Source organism: Homarus americanus, unplaced genomic scaffold (assembly GCF_018991925.1).
Source record: "Homarus americanus isolate GMGI-L3 unplaced genomic scaffold, GMGI_Hamer_2.0 scaffold30108, whole genome shotgun sequence".
Classification (NCBI taxonomy): domain Eukaryota; kingdom Metazoa; phylum Arthropoda; class Malacostraca; order Decapoda; family Nephropidae; genus Homarus; species Homarus americanus.
This window is the reverse complement of record NW_024748109.1, coordinates 1,668,323-1,685,936: the sequence shown is the minus strand read 5'-3', so window position 1 is coordinate 1,685,936 and position 17,614 is coordinate 1,668,323. Positions and strand designations below refer to the sequence as shown.

The following is a 17,614-nucleotide window of genomic DNA, read 5'->3' as shown; positions in this document are numbered from 1 at the left end:
TGATAACACCAGAGTAATAATGGAGACAGACATTTAAGGAGAAACGTGTATCCTCTTAATGATTGGTTGAACGTAAGGGTCTTAAATGGTGATTGGCTAAATGGTGCCCCCAATCCTGAGAGGCCCTGTCCTCTATGACCCCCAAACTCTCCTAAACCATTATAACCAGGGCCCGTTCCTAACGTCTCACAGTCCTTATGAGGTCTGGTCGTGATGGTCTCCAATACTAATGGGTCCTAAACATGGTAGGCCCTGATTCTTATGGTAAGGTTAGGTTAAGTTGTGGATTCGTAGGATTGGTTTGGTTACATTAGGATGTGGACTATTATAATTGGAGCCCATTTGACCTCCAGCTGTTCTGAATGGCATCGTCAGCACTCTGTAGTGGCCTCCAGCTCTCCCAGCTGTGTGGTGGGTACAGAGTGGCTGAAGACGCCCATCTGTTGTGTTGTCAGCCTGTGTGATGCCACGAGTGTGAAGTGTTGCAGTGTTGTTGTAGTTATTTCACTGTACTGACCATTTATGATATATATATATATATATAAAGAGAGAGAGAGAGAGAGAGAGTAGGGGTACAATGAAAACATTATTAATAATGATAAATGTAATATGGATAATAGTTTATCTCGTAAGATTACCAAAATGAAGTTAACATCGTTTATGTTCACTGATAACATCCGACACGTATATGTGTCAGCCGGTGAGTTACAACAGATTACGTCAGAAAAGTTATCTTAAGGAGGTGTATCTTGTTGGAATTAGGAGGAAGGGTTACGGGTCGTAGAAGTGACGTCGGTTACTTTTATACAAGACAGGTCAATCAACACGATATCTACTTGTCCAGTACTGGTTCAGTCATTCCTCGAAGGTCAGCTCACCAAGGCACTGAACCACCAGCTCCAGTAAAGCACGCAGGTGAGAAGTTGTTTTGTGTGACCTGTGGTGTTACCGTGGTGTGACCTGTGGTGTTACCGTGATGTGACCTGATGATGTGAGCTATGATGTGGTTATACCTGTATGGTGTAGCCAAATATCATCTACCACGTCAATTCTTCTCTTCTTCAGCTTTGTCAAGAAATAAAGATATATTTCCCCCACCATAATTTAAAGTCTTATGCTGACTTTTAAGTTAGATTAGGTTAGGTTAGAGTAGGTTAGTTCGGTTAGATTAGGTTAGTTTAGGGTAAGTTAGTTAGGTTAGGTGGGGTTATTTAGGGTAGGCTAGTTAGGTTAGGTTAGGTTAAGTTAGGTTAGGTTAGTTTAGTTAGGGTAGGTTAGGGTAGTTTAATTAGGATAAGTTAGCTAGGGACAGTTACTTAGGTTAGTTTGCTGGTGTCATCATTCACAAATGTATAGTGTGTTAATAGCATAGTGTTAAAACCGCCTATAATAGCCATCCTCTGCTGTTTACTTGTTACCTGAGACATGTATCTCAGCAGTTGATTCTTTGTCTAGTTTTTTGTTCCTACGGCCTTTGTTGTTGAGGTGCAGTAATATACCAACACCCACTGTAATGATAATTCGCCTGTAAGTCTTAAGGGAGCTCAGATACATTTTGGCTAATTTGATCTAGTTTCTGTCTAATGATTGAGAATTATACAGTATATGAGGGAGTAAAGTGAGTAATAAACCTTAAAACAGTGCATGTGGTTTTCAGTATTACCAAATATGGGAGTACTTCACACACACACACACACACACACACACACACACACACTGCAACAACACTCTTACCCATTGTTTTGGAAATCGGGACGAAATGATCCCATCAAGATATCTAATACTTTCAAGTTTTAAGAACAAATACATGTTTAAATGATTTAGCCTTGCTGTTACAACCGAACAGTTTACATCTGGCAGAGTTATAGATGTAAGGGACATTTTCTGTTATACTTACCATCAGTTGATTAGGTTCAGGGAAAACGGAGTTGGTCGCGCCCTCCTGCTCATCACTGGGGGGACTCAGGAAACTTGACGTGGTGTAGGCTAATGCCTTCATGGTGGCGAGTATCCTTCTCTTATACCACTACAATAGTCTTCTAAGTTTTCTCTTTATTTTCAATTATTTTCACTCACTCTTAATTGATCTCTTTTTCACTAGTTGTTATGGAAGGATATAATACAATCACTGCAGTGTTCTTAGACTGTAATATTTATGATGTGTCTCAGTCGCTGAATAGGTGAATCGTTGCTGTCGACAGTTGACTATTACTAGTAAGAGGAGCTGCGGTGGCTGCGACGAACTAAGAAATATAGTGTCACTAGGACGAGTATATAAGGGCATAGTGGTGAAGATAAGGCCAGTCAGAGATAGATACGGAGAAGAGCGCGCGCTGGCTTGTGTTGCGTCACGTGTGTCCTGGTCGGTTGAGCCCAGAGTCCAGTCTAAAGGTGGGGCCGTTTATTCCCGCCCTCTTACTTCCCTTGCCATGATAACCTAACGCCGGTAATTTTCACCGCTCTCTATTTGTACCTGAACATTATTGATTTACGACATTTTAAGTAAGAAAAAAAGGGTAATACAATTCCACATTAACTGTTTGTTGATATAAAGTAAGATATTGGTGGTAAGATCAACCAGACGACCATGAGGTGAACGTCACTGACTTTGTGTGTGTATGTGCGTGCTTGAACCAAATATTAACCTCATTGACTTACATCACCATACTTATCCACCATGAATCTCACTTGACTTAGCCTTGTCGAGTAAATTCCTTGTATAGGGTTTAGGTGTTTGGCTACATAATGGAGATCTTCGTCATAATGTACTCTGACAGGTGACACTAAAACAGGTACAATTCAGGCAGGTACTAGTAAAGTCAGGTACTACTCAGGTACTCCAGGTAGGTAATGGCTTGCTCAGGTATTCAGTTCTGCGTCTTAATAATGAACGAATGCACAGTTGAAGGACACGATAAAACGCCTCAAGCTCCGCACGTTTTACCTGAAATTGTACTTCTTGAGATATTTTCTTTAGATTTGAATTTTTGTAATAGTTTTATGTATTCTCTTTTCATATATTATTACATACATACATACATACATACATACATACATACATACATACATACATACATACATACATACATACATACTCAGTGAAATCGTCATAGAAATTTATATCGAATCTGCTTGTATACTGTTAAGACAATGCAGGTATACAATATACACTACATAGAGAGTACACATATACAAACAATGTACATGGGTAGTACAGGTATACAAACAATGGTAAACAATGGGTTGATTGGAGCAATAATATCCATAAAAAGTTAAACAAAATTAAAAACAAGAAAGTATGATAAAGATTTAGGTTAGAAGAACACGCTTGAGACAAATAAATATTCTTCCAATATCTTAAAACGATAGTGGGCGTTCATTCGTCTGGCGTTGGCTTCATCTACTATAGCGCTTGTATTTTTAGGGTTGGAAGGAAAGCTTGGCGATGGATAGTGCTCGTATTGGCGCTGTTAGTTGAAACATTAGAGGAAGAGGGAAGGTGGATGGCTGTCTGTGTGTTTGTATGTACTGTACGTGACTTCCTAATGATTAGCTGTTTATCGCTGACACTTGATGGCGCTGGTAGTGCATTAACCCCCCCTCTCTCTCTCTCTCTCTCTCTCTCTCTCTCTCTCTCTCTCTCTCTCTCTCAAGCATAAATAATTAACTCCTTATACAGTGGGGGAAGTGAGAAAGAGGGGAAGTAAAGCAGGGAAGGGGGAAGAGAAGAGGATAGAAGGGGGAGGGTAGGGTAGATGTGAAGGGAAGAAGAGAGAAAAAACAAAAGGGAAACGGCAGAGGATACGAAAAGGGGAAAGGATGGGGAAGACAGGATTAGAGTAAGAGAGGAGTAGGAGAGAAAGGGGAGAGGGTGAGAGGGAGAGAGGGAAGGCACAGGAGGAAGGAGAAGAAGAGAAAAGAGGTAGCCACAGCCCCCTGATAGCAGAGTAATAAGAGGGTTACACCTAATCTTGAGTCACTGATAACTCACCTGTCAGTCTGTCATCACCACTACACCTTTGTCCACCTTTGTTTATATTCATGATGTCAGGGAAGTCAAGTGTCTGTCAGTCTGTCATCACCACTACACATTTGTCCACCTTTGTTTATATTCATGATGTCAGGGAAGTCAATTGTCTGTCTGTCTGTCTGATTCTTCTTATCTGGTTAATCAGGTTATACCATTCTGTTGTTAATTTAGAACTTTGCGGTGATAATGTTGAACTTTCTGGTGAGGTTAGATTTTATGGTAATGTGGGATATTTATAGTAAAATTCAAAATTCCAAACATTAACTTAACCTAACCTAATCTAACCTAACCTAATCTAACCTAACCTAATCTAACCTAACCTAATCTAACCTAACCTAATCTAGCCTAACCTAATCTAACCTAACCTAATCTGAATTAGACTTAGCTAGCCTTACGTAATCTAAACCTAATCTAAGTCTACCTAATCCTAACCTAACCCATCCCAACATAACGTAAGCGCATTCCTGACCTAACCTAACCTAACCCTGACCCTTAGGTTAGGTATACGCTTAAGTCATTAGTTAAGAGAAATGTTCATGTTACGAATATTTTAAAATGTAGAGCCGGAGGTGTGTTAATAGGGCGAGTATTTCCTGGTCTTGAGTGTGTGTGTGTGTGTGTGTGTGTGTGTGTGTGTGTGTTCGCAGCCCTGTATCACGTACATTTGGAAGGTTTTTGTCATCACGGAAGACTTATATGGGCAACAGCTCGTACACAGGTGTCTCACAGGTGTCTCACAGGTGTCATACGGTAAACAATATCCGGTATAGACACGATACCTTGACCCCTTCAGGATGATACACTTACATCCGGTCTGACCTCGTTAAGACGGAACAGGTGTAACAAAGGTCAAATATCACAACATTTTCTGCGTTACGTAAAAGTCAGGTCACTAGTAGAATTCCTTCCCGACTCTGAAATTATTTACTGAGGTAAGGTCTGAGAGAGATAAACAGACAGACAGACAGACAGACAGAAAAAATAAAAGAGAAAGCAAGAAAATAGAAGTCAAAGTGAGAGTGAGAGAGAGTGAGAGAGAGTGAGAGAGAGAGAGAGAGAGAGACGTATTATCTCACACACAAATGACCTACTTGTTCTCTATCTTATCTGACAAAAGAAAAAAAACACTTCCTGTAGCAAAGTTTACCAGGTGCGTTAATGAGTGTGAGGGTACAAGTGTGTTAATGAGTGTGAGGGTACAGGTGTGTTAATGATGTGTGAGGGTACAGGTGCGTTAATGAGTGTGAGGGTACAGGTGTGTTAATGAGTGTGAGGGTACAGGTGTGTTAATGAGTGTGAGGGTACAGGTGTGTTAATGAGTGTGAGGGTACAGGTGTGTTAATGAGTGTGAGGGGTACAGGTGTGTTAATGAGTGTGAGGGTACAGGTGTGTTAATGAGTGTGAGGGTACAGGTGTGTTAATGAGTGTGAGGGTACAGGTGTGTTAATGAGTGTGAGGTAACAGGTTAGGTTAGGTTAGGTTAGGTTATGGTTAGAGTAGGTTAAGGTTACTTTTGGATAGGTTATGGATAGGGTTGAATAGGTTATGGTTTGGGTAGGATGGGTTAATGTTGAGTTAAAATAGGTTAGGATAAGATTGGGTTAGGATTAAGTCTAGATCACGATAGAATAAGTTAGGTTAGGGTTAATCTACCTTTGATTAGTTTACAATAGGGTAAGTTGGGATAGATTAATTTGGTAACGCTAATTAAGATAATTAACCTTGGACTAGAATGGATAAGTACAGTTGACCCATCGACCCGAGACCAATGAGGCTTCAAACTAACGGGTCACATTTCCATATAAAGTCTTCAAGTCACCAGAGACAGACAGACAGACAGACAGACAGACAGGCAGACAGAGATTACCGTATACTTCCTCAAGGTAACAGTTTATGAAGCCTTCTTGGTCAGACAGTAATTTACTACAACATCCATTTACTGAGACTGATTCTACAAGACGTAAAATGATAGCGAGTTCAACCATAGTGCTTCGTTATCTCGTGGATTTAGCGAGTTCGACCAGAGTGGTGACACGTTACACACACACACACACACACACACACACACACAGTGAGGGAGTTACTACACTACGTGTCTGCTGTTCAACACCTCAGCTCACATGATCTACTTGTGTAAACATTAATCTGTATGTTCACTGTATGTTCCTTCACCTTTCTCTAATGAAGGCTTTTATTAAACCAACAATGTTTGTAATAAGTCATTTATCTCCAATGTGTATTTTCAGCCTTCGGGCTGCAAACTTTTTCAATAAACCGTTAATTATTATTATTATTATTATTATTATTATTATTATTATTATTATTATTATTATTATTATTATTAAACACACATACACACACACACACCTGACCCCTCCCCCTCATCTTCCTCCCCAAGGTCCTATATCCACTTTTCCACTCTTTCTTTCCCTTCAATTCCTCTTTATCCTTCCCTCCTCTTTCCCTTGCACTCGATCCCCTTCCCTTACACTCCCCTCATTCCCCCTTCCCTTACACTTCCCCTCATTCACCCCTTCCCTTACACTCCCCTCATTCCCCCTTCCCTTACACTCGCCTCATTCCCCCTTCCTTCACACTCTCCACCACCGCCGGGTAGCAACAAGGTGTGAGACAACATTATCTCGCCCTGTGTAGATACAATGTGTGACTCAGGTGTTGTCAGCTGAACTGGTGTGTGTGTGTGTGTGTGTGTGTGTGTGTGTGTGTAATGGTATTTAGTATATTATCACAATGATAATAATTATTGATAGAAATAATGATTAACGATAGTGATGATAATAACAATAACAACAACGACAACATAAACAATAATTCTAATAATAATAATAATAAAAACATAATGATAAATATAAAAGATAAATTATAGACATAGTGTTTATAAATAATGCAATTCATAGGAGATTGATTATTTAGAGGTGCACAGCTTCTCTTACAAGACAGGTATTGTACAGTGATTACCATGCGTCAACTTCATATACCTGTAGGCGACGCGTTATTGTACTTCACTGTATCTAACCTAACTTAACTACTACCTTACCTAACTACTACCTAACGTAACCTAACAAGGCTACGACACTGTAACTTAAAACTAGAGTGTTGATGCCTTGACGGAACCATTATTGTCGAAGTCTCTGAGATGACGCCATACTGGAGTTTGTGTGTGCTTCTAATAATAATAATAATAATAATAATAATAATAATAATAATAATAATTGACGGTTTATTGAAAAAATTCTGCAGCCCGAAGGCTGAAAATATACATTGGACATAAATGACTTATTACATACATTGGTGGTTTAACAAAAGCCTTCATTAGAGAAAGGTAAAGGAACATACAGTGAACATACAGATTAATGTAGGTGTTGAACAGCAAACACGTAGTGTAGTAACTCCCTCCCAGATGGTGTTAGGAGGAACTCACGTGGTGTAGTAGTTCCCTCAGATGGTGTTATGAGGGACCTGACGTGGTGTAGTAATTCCCTCGCAGATGGTGTTATGAGGGGCCTCACGTGGTGTAGTAATTACCTCACAGATGGTGTTATGAGGGGCCTCACGTGGTGTAGTAATTACCTCACAGATGGTGTTATGAGGACCTCACGTGGTGTAGTAATTACCTCACAGATGGTGTTATGAGGGGCCTCACGTGGTGTAGTAACTCCCTCACAGATGGTGTTATGAGGGGCATCACGTGGTGTAGTAATTCCCTCATAGATGGTGTTATGAGGGGCCTGACGTGGTGTAGTAATTCCCTCACAGATGGTGTTATGAGGGACCTCACGTGGTGTAGTAACTCCCTCACAGATGGTGTTATGAGGGACTTGACGTGGTGTAGTAATTCCCTCACAGATGGTGTTATGAGGGACCTCACGTGGTGTAGTAATTCCCTCACAGATGGTGTTATGAGGGACTTGACGTGGTGTAGTAATTTCCTCACATATGGTGTTATGAGGGACATGTGGTGTAGTAATTCCCTCACAGATGGTGTTATATGAGTGAGGTGTGGTCTTAGGCCTCCCTATCGTGGACGGATTAACACATAGCTGGTGTTGTTGAGTCTCAGGGGCAGTTATCACTGGGTACCTGGGACCTCACTGTGTGAAGGTTAACTTGAGTACGACTGTTACTGTTGAGTTGTTCTCACTGACTTAAGCACTGTTCACCACTGTTCACCACTGTTTAACACTGATTCTGTGTGCGTATATGTGTATGTGTGTGTACGTGTATATCTATATACATGTACACCATCAAAGATTATTGTTACCTCCACATACCCCAAGTTTAGACAGATCCCACGGAGGTCTATGTAAACACTACTGCAGTGTTGATATGTTTCCAACTCCCGGACACAAACACACACAAGGTCGCACACACGGACACACACACACACACACACACACATTGAGCCACACACACACACACACACACACACACACAGACATACATATTTCTTCAGTGAACATCAGAAAACACCGTGATGATGCAGGGAGGGAGAGGGAAGGAGAAAGAGAGAGAGAGGGAGGAAGAAAAAGAGAGGGGGAGGAGGAGGGAGAGAGGGCGGGAGGATGGTAACCTTGAGCACTTCATATGTGTGTTTTTAGAATAGAACAAAGATGTGTGGGGGTGGTAGGAGGGAGAGGGTGAGAGAAGGAAGAGGAGAATGAACAAAGGAGGGAATAAGAGGTAAGAGAGGAATTTTCTGATGGAGAAGTTGAAAATGTTTCATCTGACTGACAGCCCTTACTTGCACATGACTGACAGCCCTGACTTTCATCTGACTGATAGTTGTATTTGACTGACAACAACTTTATATATATATATATATATATATATATATATATATATATATATATATATATATATATATATATATATATATATATATATATATATATATAGAGAGAGAGAGAGAGAGAGAGAGAGAGAGAGAGAGAGAGAGGTCAACATTAATCTTGAATGAAAGTTAAGAGAGAGTTGGCTGGTGGTGATGACTGAACAGGCTTTAAGGTCATGTGTGTGTGTGTGTGTAGTAATAATAATAATAATAATAATAATAATAATAATAATAATAATAATAATAATAATAATAATAATAATAATAATAATAAAAGTGGTGATAATGGTGATATATAATTATGATGGTTAACTGTTCACTGAAAGCTATGGGATCCTTGAGGTGGAAATATACAAATGCCGTAAATGGTACATTATAACACCACTTAATTTTACCCTTTAGGTGTCGAACAATATAATAATCCAGCTTTCCTTATATGAAGCCACCACTGAGAATCTTCCTGTCACTTGGCATAATAATTCAATTTCCTTTTATGTGTAACTTCGGGAAGCTGGCGACAATATTGTGCATCATTAGTTGTCAGGCAGTTGTTCAAGACTAACTTTTGGTTCTTGGATAGAAAGACAACATTTAAACTTCAGTTATATTATATATATAATTTTTTTTAATAAGCACCTCCTTGGCTTCCCCATGATTGGCGCCAGTGTCTTCATAACGCCTAATCCACAGAGCTACCGGGGGCCTACACCGCCTAGTTGCTCTGGTTATTGCTTCAGAAGTCTTCATGGCCAGGCCATAACAGCACTTTACGTCAACGACTCTGTTATTGCTCGCATACTTAACAAAATTTATTACAAAGACAAACTTCATTACGGATTGATAATTTTACATAAGCATTAAAAGTGGAATTTGCATTATTTGAAGTTGATATCATTTTATGTTTCGAAATATGATGCGAATATTTCTAAAAGCAGCCCCGTGGAGAAGGTAGAATATACTGTATAATAACATGGATCAAAAGGCATCTAAAAAGGACTCTCATAATACCAAAGTGAGACTGGCAAGTTGTGAATGAAGACACAAGTTATCTACGAGTTGTTGATTATTTTTACAATGGTTGGAATGGGACTGTTCTTGTGGCGATCAGTACGAGGTGTGTGTGCAAAAAACAAGTGCACTGTATGCTTTTGTTTCTTTTGTACTGACTCTTGTTAGGCACACACACACACACACACACACGCAGGCTGCTAGACCACTATGGTGCCACGTGTGAACCCAACGTGTAGAGTACCCATATAAAAGGCATCATAATAATCATAACTACAGCTGGAACGTCTCTCAAATTCAGTACAAACAGAGAACTCATCTTCCTTCACAACTCGACCAAGTTTCATATTGATATTTCCGGAAGCTTGTCAGGTATTGTGTGTTTAATATATGTTCTACGACACACTTCACATACAATAGACGTGAACTGCGACGCCGTATCGTTAACTCCTTTGCTTCTTCACTATACGAAGCTTTCAACGAGGAAATGTTAAAGCAGAGGAAGGTGAATGATGAATAAATATTGTGTTGGAAAGTGATGAGTAATGAACAAATATTTAAGGCGCTAAAAGAAAAATATTCATTGATGCATAAAGATTTTTTTGTAAGAGAAAACGTGGACTTACTTGATGGGCAAACTATCTCATTTATTTCTAGCATCTCTCTCTCTCTCTCTCTCCACTGCAACATCACTTAGAAAGGTGAGACAAGGATAAAGGTGTACATTCTACACATTCTACATCTCTTTCACTAGCCAAGAGCGGTTATCTTCCCTCAGCGAATAAAACCTAATTCTGTGAGACAATAAAGTCTTTTAAAAGTGTTGTGTTGCAGCCGCCTGTGAGTCAGGAGTTGCAATTGGTCCATCACAACATGACTTCTTCCCCATAAGTATGTCGTGTAAACGTGTTCCAGATTCGAGGTAGTAGGCGTGGCTTGATGGAGCTCAGAGAGAGTGATGGGCGAGAGTCTTACTGCAATAAGTTCATTCTTGTGGTGGGTCGCCAGAAGTGTTGTGGGGGTGAAGTGGGTGGGGAAACCTTGAAGGATTTTTATTTTTATTTTTATGTTTTTTTACGGGATTAACCCACCCAGGCACAGGTCACTGACCCATATCGGGGCCTGGGGGTAATAATAATAATAATAATAATAATAATAATAATAATAATAATAATAATAATAATAATAATAATAATAAAGAAATACAAAAATGGAAAAAAAGATCAAAAGTGAGAAACAATATATGTATGTTGTGTTGTCAATAGTAAGAGAAACAATTGAGACCCTGCAATTGTGTGTAAATGAGGCAGAAAGTCAGATCAGCAACGTGGGACTTGGTCACAATTTTCGTGATGTCATATGGCAGCAGGGTCTACCATTAGTGCTGTGAATATGATGGTGTTAAGGCCGCCATCCTCCCTCAGGTGTTGTTAATTGTGGTGGTGTGTCAGGTGCCATCAGGCCATCTCCTCTGTCTTCTGCAGGAGATGAGGCTAAGGATGGCTGACAGACAGACAGACGAGGGCATCCAGAGACAACGATGCTTGTCTTAGCTGGGGCCACACATGTGTCTCGTAAATAATTTGATACCTTTTGTCATCGTGTGTGTGTGTGTGTGTGTGATGAGTCTTAAGGGTGCGGACTCCTTCATTGTCTTACTTGTAAAGAGTCTACACGTGGTTCTTCACTGACTCAAGTATTACGTCAAGAATATAAAGACTATTTTGGTGTTCATTCAATCACTGCCATTTTATCCACACTAATCCCTAGTAATGCTCTCTCTCTCTCTCTCTCTCTCTCTCTCTCTCTCTCTCTCTCTCGGAACGTCATACAAACAAGAGAAAGCTGACCATCCGCGTCGAAAAGTCAAGGAGGAAGTGGAAGATAAACACTCAGACGGACGTGACCTTCTTACTCGAGCTATATCCTGCCTCCCTATGGCTGAGTGAATTATATCCTGCCACCCTATAGCTGAGTGAACTATACACTGCCTCCCTATGGCTGAGTGAACTATATTCTGTCTCCCTATGGCTGAGTGAACTATATCCTACCACCCTATAGCTGAGTGAACTATATCCTGCCTCACTATGGCTGAGTGAACTATATTCTGCCTCCCTATGGCTGAGTGAACTATATCCTGCCACCCTATAGCTGAGTGAACTATACACTGCCTCCCTATGGCTGAGTGAACTATATTCTGCCTCCCTATGGCTGAGTGAACTATATCCTGCCTCCCTATGGCTGAGTGAGCTTATATCCTGCCACCTCTCCTCGCTGAGTGAACTATGGTCCTACCCTCACTATGGCTGAGTGAACTATATCCTGCCTCACCCTATAGCTGAGTGAACTATATCCTGCCACCCCATAGCTGAGTGAACTATATCCTGCCTCCCAATGGCTGAGTGAGCTATAACATCCTGCCTCACTATGGCTGAGTGAACTATATCCTGCTTCCCTATGGCTGGGAGTGAACTATACACTGCTTCCCTATGGCTGAGTGAACTATACACTGCCTCCTATGGCTGGAGTGAATCATACACTGCCTCCCTTATGGCTCAGCGAACCATACACTGCCCCGTGCTGAGTGAACTATACACTACCTTCCGGATGGCTGAGTAGGCTATACACTGCCACCCTTTGCTGAGTGAACTATATCCTGCCTCCCATGGCTGGGAGGTCTATACACTGCTTCTCTATGGCTGAGTGAACTATACACTGCCTCCCAATGGCTGAGTGAGCTGGCACACTGCCTCCTAAGGCTGAGTGAACTATAAGTACACCGCCTCCCAAGGCTGAGGAACTATACACTGCTTCCCCTATGGCTGGGAGTGAGCTATACACCACCTCCTCATGCCGAGTGAACTATACACTGCTTCCCTATGGCTGAGTGAGCTATACACTGCCCCCAGTATTATGAACTATACACTGCTTCCCTATGGCTGAGTGAACTATACACTACCTTCCTATGGCTGAGTGAGCTATACACTGCCTCCCCATGGCTCAGCGAATCCATACACTGCCCTGTTATGGCTGGAGTGAACTATACACTACCTTCCCGATGGCTGAGTAGGCTATACACCGCCAAATTCTTTTGCTATGAACTATATCCTGCCTCCTATGGCTGAGTGAACTATACACTGCCCCTATGGCTGAGTGAACTATACACTACCTTCCTATGGCTGAGTGAGCTATACACTGCCCCTATGGCTGAGTGAACTATACACTACCTTCCTATGGCTGAGTGAGCTATACACTGCCCCTATGGCTGAGTGAACTATACACTGCCCCCTATGGCTGAGTGAACTATACACTGCCTCCCTATGGCTGAGTGAACTATACACGCTGGTGACATGAAACTTACATTAAAGCTACGAGATGATCTAAAATTCTCTGTCCACCTACAACAAAATAGTTATTCACCTGTTTCTACTTCCTGTAAATAATAAGATATTGTCACAGTAGACGGTAGAAGTAAATACCCTTTCCAATATATACTGTAAGTAGAACAACGTAGATAACAATGTCGGCATAATAAGGCGCAGGTATATTAATTATCACAGGTATATTAATTATCACAGGTATATTAATTATCACAGGTATATTCATTATCACAGGTATACTGGGACTATCCGATCGCTATGTTGTTTTAGTTTTTATTCGTCTCGTCTCATCAGTGAAGTATACAGTTTGCAGATCACACATGCACATCCTCGTCTCTCTTGTTTGGTATTGGCACATATTTTTCTTCTTCAGGTCCAGTAAAGAGAGAATTGTTGACGCCCAGATTGTTTGTGATATTACCCGAGTCTTGTACACCCGTGGACGAATTTACAATACTGGTGAATGGAAACACTTGAAGATTTACCTCCTCCCGTGCTTATCTTACCTGAAGATTCACTCCCCAGCTTATTTTACCTGAAGATTTGTACCCCCAGCTTATTTTACCTGAAGATTTGTACCCCCAGCTTATTTTACCTGAAGATTTGCACCCTTAGCTTATTTTACCTGAAGATTTGTACCCCAGCTTATTTTACCTGAAGATTTGTACCCCAGCTTATTTTACCTGAAGATTTGCCCCCTATATTATTTCAGGTAAGGTTACGTTACGTTACGTTAGGTTACGTTACGTCACGTCTAGCTAGGCAAGGTTAGATAACGCAAGGTAAAGCAAGGTTAAAAGTTAAGTTAGATTAGGTAAGGTAAGGTTAGATTAGATTAGGTAGGATAATGTTAGGTTAGGATTGGATAGGTTAGGTTAGGTTATGTTAGGTTAGGTTATGTTATGTTAGGTTAGGTTCGGTAAGGTTAGTATGGCCCTACGCAGCTTCCAATCTACCTACACCCATTAAATGAGACTATAACACCACCAAAACAAATCTATAATATACAATAGTCTCTCCCCAGCTGGTGTTCAAGGACTCCAGTATATCATGAGAACTTTTTCACCATAAACAGGAATTAGTTTTTCTGTGTGATTTTACCTGAGATAAAACTGAAGGTGCTGGTACAAAAACAAATGTATATATGATCATAGAAAACTATTATTGTGAAAACCTATAAGGGGTAACTTAACTAAACGTGATGAGTCGCGTGTAGCTGACGATAAGGAGATATTGAAAGACTGTGAATATAATATAGCTCTTAAGACATATTAGGCTTAAGAGGAATGTATTTTAGAGATATTATGTGAGGTATATAGTGGTAGAGAATAAAATATGGCCAATATAACAACGAGAGGGTATATTAGGTCAACACGGGGAGGGTACACTGTGTGGAGAGTAAGAGAGGAACACACTGGGTGGGTAATAAGAAAGTGAAGAGAAACACACTGGGTGGGTAATAAGAAAGTGGAGAGACTAAGTGAACTACTGTACTGGGTGATGGAACGAGACACTTACCTCAATATCCAACGAGGGAAACATGATGGCGTGTTATGGTTGATGAAACACTTTAAAAAAAAATCACACTTATGATAACCACTGATTCACACCATTACCAACTTACAAACACTTTTTTATTATCTGTCTTCACACTTGCAACACTTTAACGCCACTAAGGCATTATCCATATATTGGCAACACTACCAACTTATAAGCACTTTTGACATGGTTTCTCAACATTTACACCACACTTAACATTTCCAGAACATGTTTACTCGTCATCACAGTCTTTGGTACTGGAAACTCCAAGGCCGGAGACCTAGATCTCTTATGACTGCTGTGCCAAGTTTCCCATTTTTTTTGTTTTTTCTCCATAGTCTTATTAGATGTTTGTTATTATAATGGTTCGTTGTTTCCCAGTGTGTATCGTTCCTAATGTTCTTGTCGTAAGTGACTGCATCGCTATGGAGACAAATGATCCCACCCCGTTCACTGTTCACTGATCAACTGGCTAGGCTACAGTCACAGTGGAATCGCTCTGACCTGAGAAAGTGGACGGTGAGTTAGGCTATCTCTTTTTCTTTTTTTTTGTCACTCCTCCTCCTCCTCCTCCTCCCCCACACTCTCCACCCACCCACCCACCCCCCACCCTACCTCGCTCCTAGGCGCTGTGAAAACAAGTCCATCACTCTCGGGCAGGTTCTCCAACTTCGCGCACCTCACCTCCAGGGAACACAAATCACAAACACACCAGGACACGGATGTTATTGTAGAGGAAAAAAAAAACAGAGATGATAATTATATATGTACAGTAGATCTCCAGAACCAGTGTGAGATATATCACTACTTCAGCACCAATGTTTCAGTGTTAGATTAGGCAACCCCCCCCACCCCCCACCCCCCGGTTTATTGCATATGAAGATTACTCACCCTAACACTACCGGAGGGGGAGGAGTTAAGCTAGGTTAGGATAGGTTAGGATAATTAATCTCCAGGTGAAATAAGCCGGGGTGTCTGATTTTCAGGTGATCCAAAACAAAACCATCACATAAAATGCCAGAGACACTTATAATAGGAGCCCTTAAGTGTGTATCCTGCCGTAAAGTAATCAGGTACTGGTAGTAATCAGAAGGTACTCGGTAGTAATCAGGTACTAGTAGTAATCAGAAGGTACTTGGTAGTAGTCAGGTACTGGTAGCAATCAAAAGGTACTCGGTAGTAGTCAGGTACTAATAGTAATCAGAAGGTACTCGGTAGTAATCAGAAGGTAGGTACTGGTAGTAATCAGAAGGTACTCAGTAGTAATCAGGAGGTACTCGGTAGTAATCAGGTCCTGGTAGTAATCAGAAGGAACTGGTAGTAATCAGTAGGTACTCGGTAGTAATCTGGTATTGGTAGTAATCAGAATGTACTCGGTAGTAATCAGGAGGTACTGGTAGTAATCACAAGTACTCGGTAGTAATCAGAAGGTACTCGGTAGTAATCAGGAGGTACTGGTAGTAATCACAAGGGTTTTTTTTTACGGGGATTAGCCCACCCAGGCACAGGTCACTGACCCACATCGGGGCCTGGGGGGCAAAAATGTAATAATTATAATAATTCATAGTAAATAAAATTTATAATAAAAAGTAAAATAAAATATTAATGATAATAATAATAATAACAACACTGATAATAATAATAATAAATACAAAGAAATACAAAAATGACAAAAAATCAAAAGTGAGAAACGCTATATGTATGTTGTGTTGTCATGTAAGAGAAACAATTGAGACCCTGCAATTGTGTGTAAATGAAGCAGAAAGTCAGATCAGCAACCTTGGACTTGGTCACAATTTTCGTGATGCCATATGGCAGCAGGGTCTACCATTAGACAACACATTATGCTTCCAATATCTTTCCAGGCGGTAGTACCTCCCTGTTTGGTAGCTGACTACTACCTACTACCTACTGCCTACTATACTCGGTAGTAATCAAAAGGTACTCGGTAGTAATGAGAAGGTACTCGGTAGTAATCAGAAGGTACTCGGTAGTAATCAGGAGGTATTCGGTAGTAATCAGGAGGTACTCGGCTGTAATCAGAAGGTACTCGGTAGTAATCAGGAGGTACTCGGTAGTAATCAGAAGGTACTCGGTAGTAATCAGAAGGTACTCGGTAGTAATCAGGAGGTACTCGGTAGTAATCAGAAGGTACTCGGTAGTAATCAGGAGGTACTCGGTAGTAATCAGGAGGTACTCGGTAGTAATCAGAAGGTACTCGGTAGTAATCAGAAGGTACTCAGTAGTAATCAGGAGGTACTCGGTAGTAATCAGAAGGTACTCGGTAGTAATCAGAAGGTGCTCAGTAGTAATCAGGAGAATTGCTCGATAGTAATCAGGAGGTATTCGGTATTAGTAATCGGAGTAAGTAGTAAGATTGGACATCTCCTTCATCACGTAATTTTCCAGGTACAAGTGCAGGCAGGTAAAAACGTTTCTGTATCCGTCCACCAGGAGAAAGCACTGAACACGGCTTTCTACCTACTTTCGAAGCTTAATGGACAATCTTTGGGCGAATCAAGATGTGGCATGCGCGCACCACTTTCAGCTCCTAACGCTTTAGGCTTATAACCCCTTTTGTTTTTGTTGTTGTCGTCGTAGTTTTTGTTGTTGTCGTTGTTGTTCTTTTTATTGTTGTTGTTGTTGCTGTTTTTGTCGTTGTTGTTTTTGTTGTAGTTATTGTTGCTGTTGTTGTCAACATGACAGCTGCAGGTCACACAAATTGATGTCATGCGCCGACTTATACTAACGTCTCGGATATACGGTGTAAAGTCACTGATCAGCTGACCACAGTATACTAGTTAC

General features: G+C 40.8%; 1 protein-coding gene across 3 annotated transcripts in view; it reads right to left on the bottom strand.

The window, feature by feature from the left end:
* Window positions 1–17,614, bottom strand: part of LOC121880191 (proline-rich receptor-like protein kinase PERK1) — an 86,582-nt gene that overhangs the window by 51,895 nt on the left and 17,073 nt on the right. The window contains exon 2 of one of the 3 annotated variants that reach the window (XM_042387329.1): window positions 14,789–15,313. The exons of 1 other annotated variant lie outside the window; for it this stretch is intronic. In XM_042387329.1, the coding sequence (XP_042243263.1) occupies window positions 14,789–14,812 (24 nt within the window). In that variant the 5' untranslated portion in view covers window positions 14,813–15,313. Of the gene's footprint in view, window positions 1–1,897; window positions 2,545–14,788; window positions 15,314–17,614 lie in introns of those variants that run through there. One more of the 3 variants, XM_042387328.1, reaches the window with a different exon arrangement.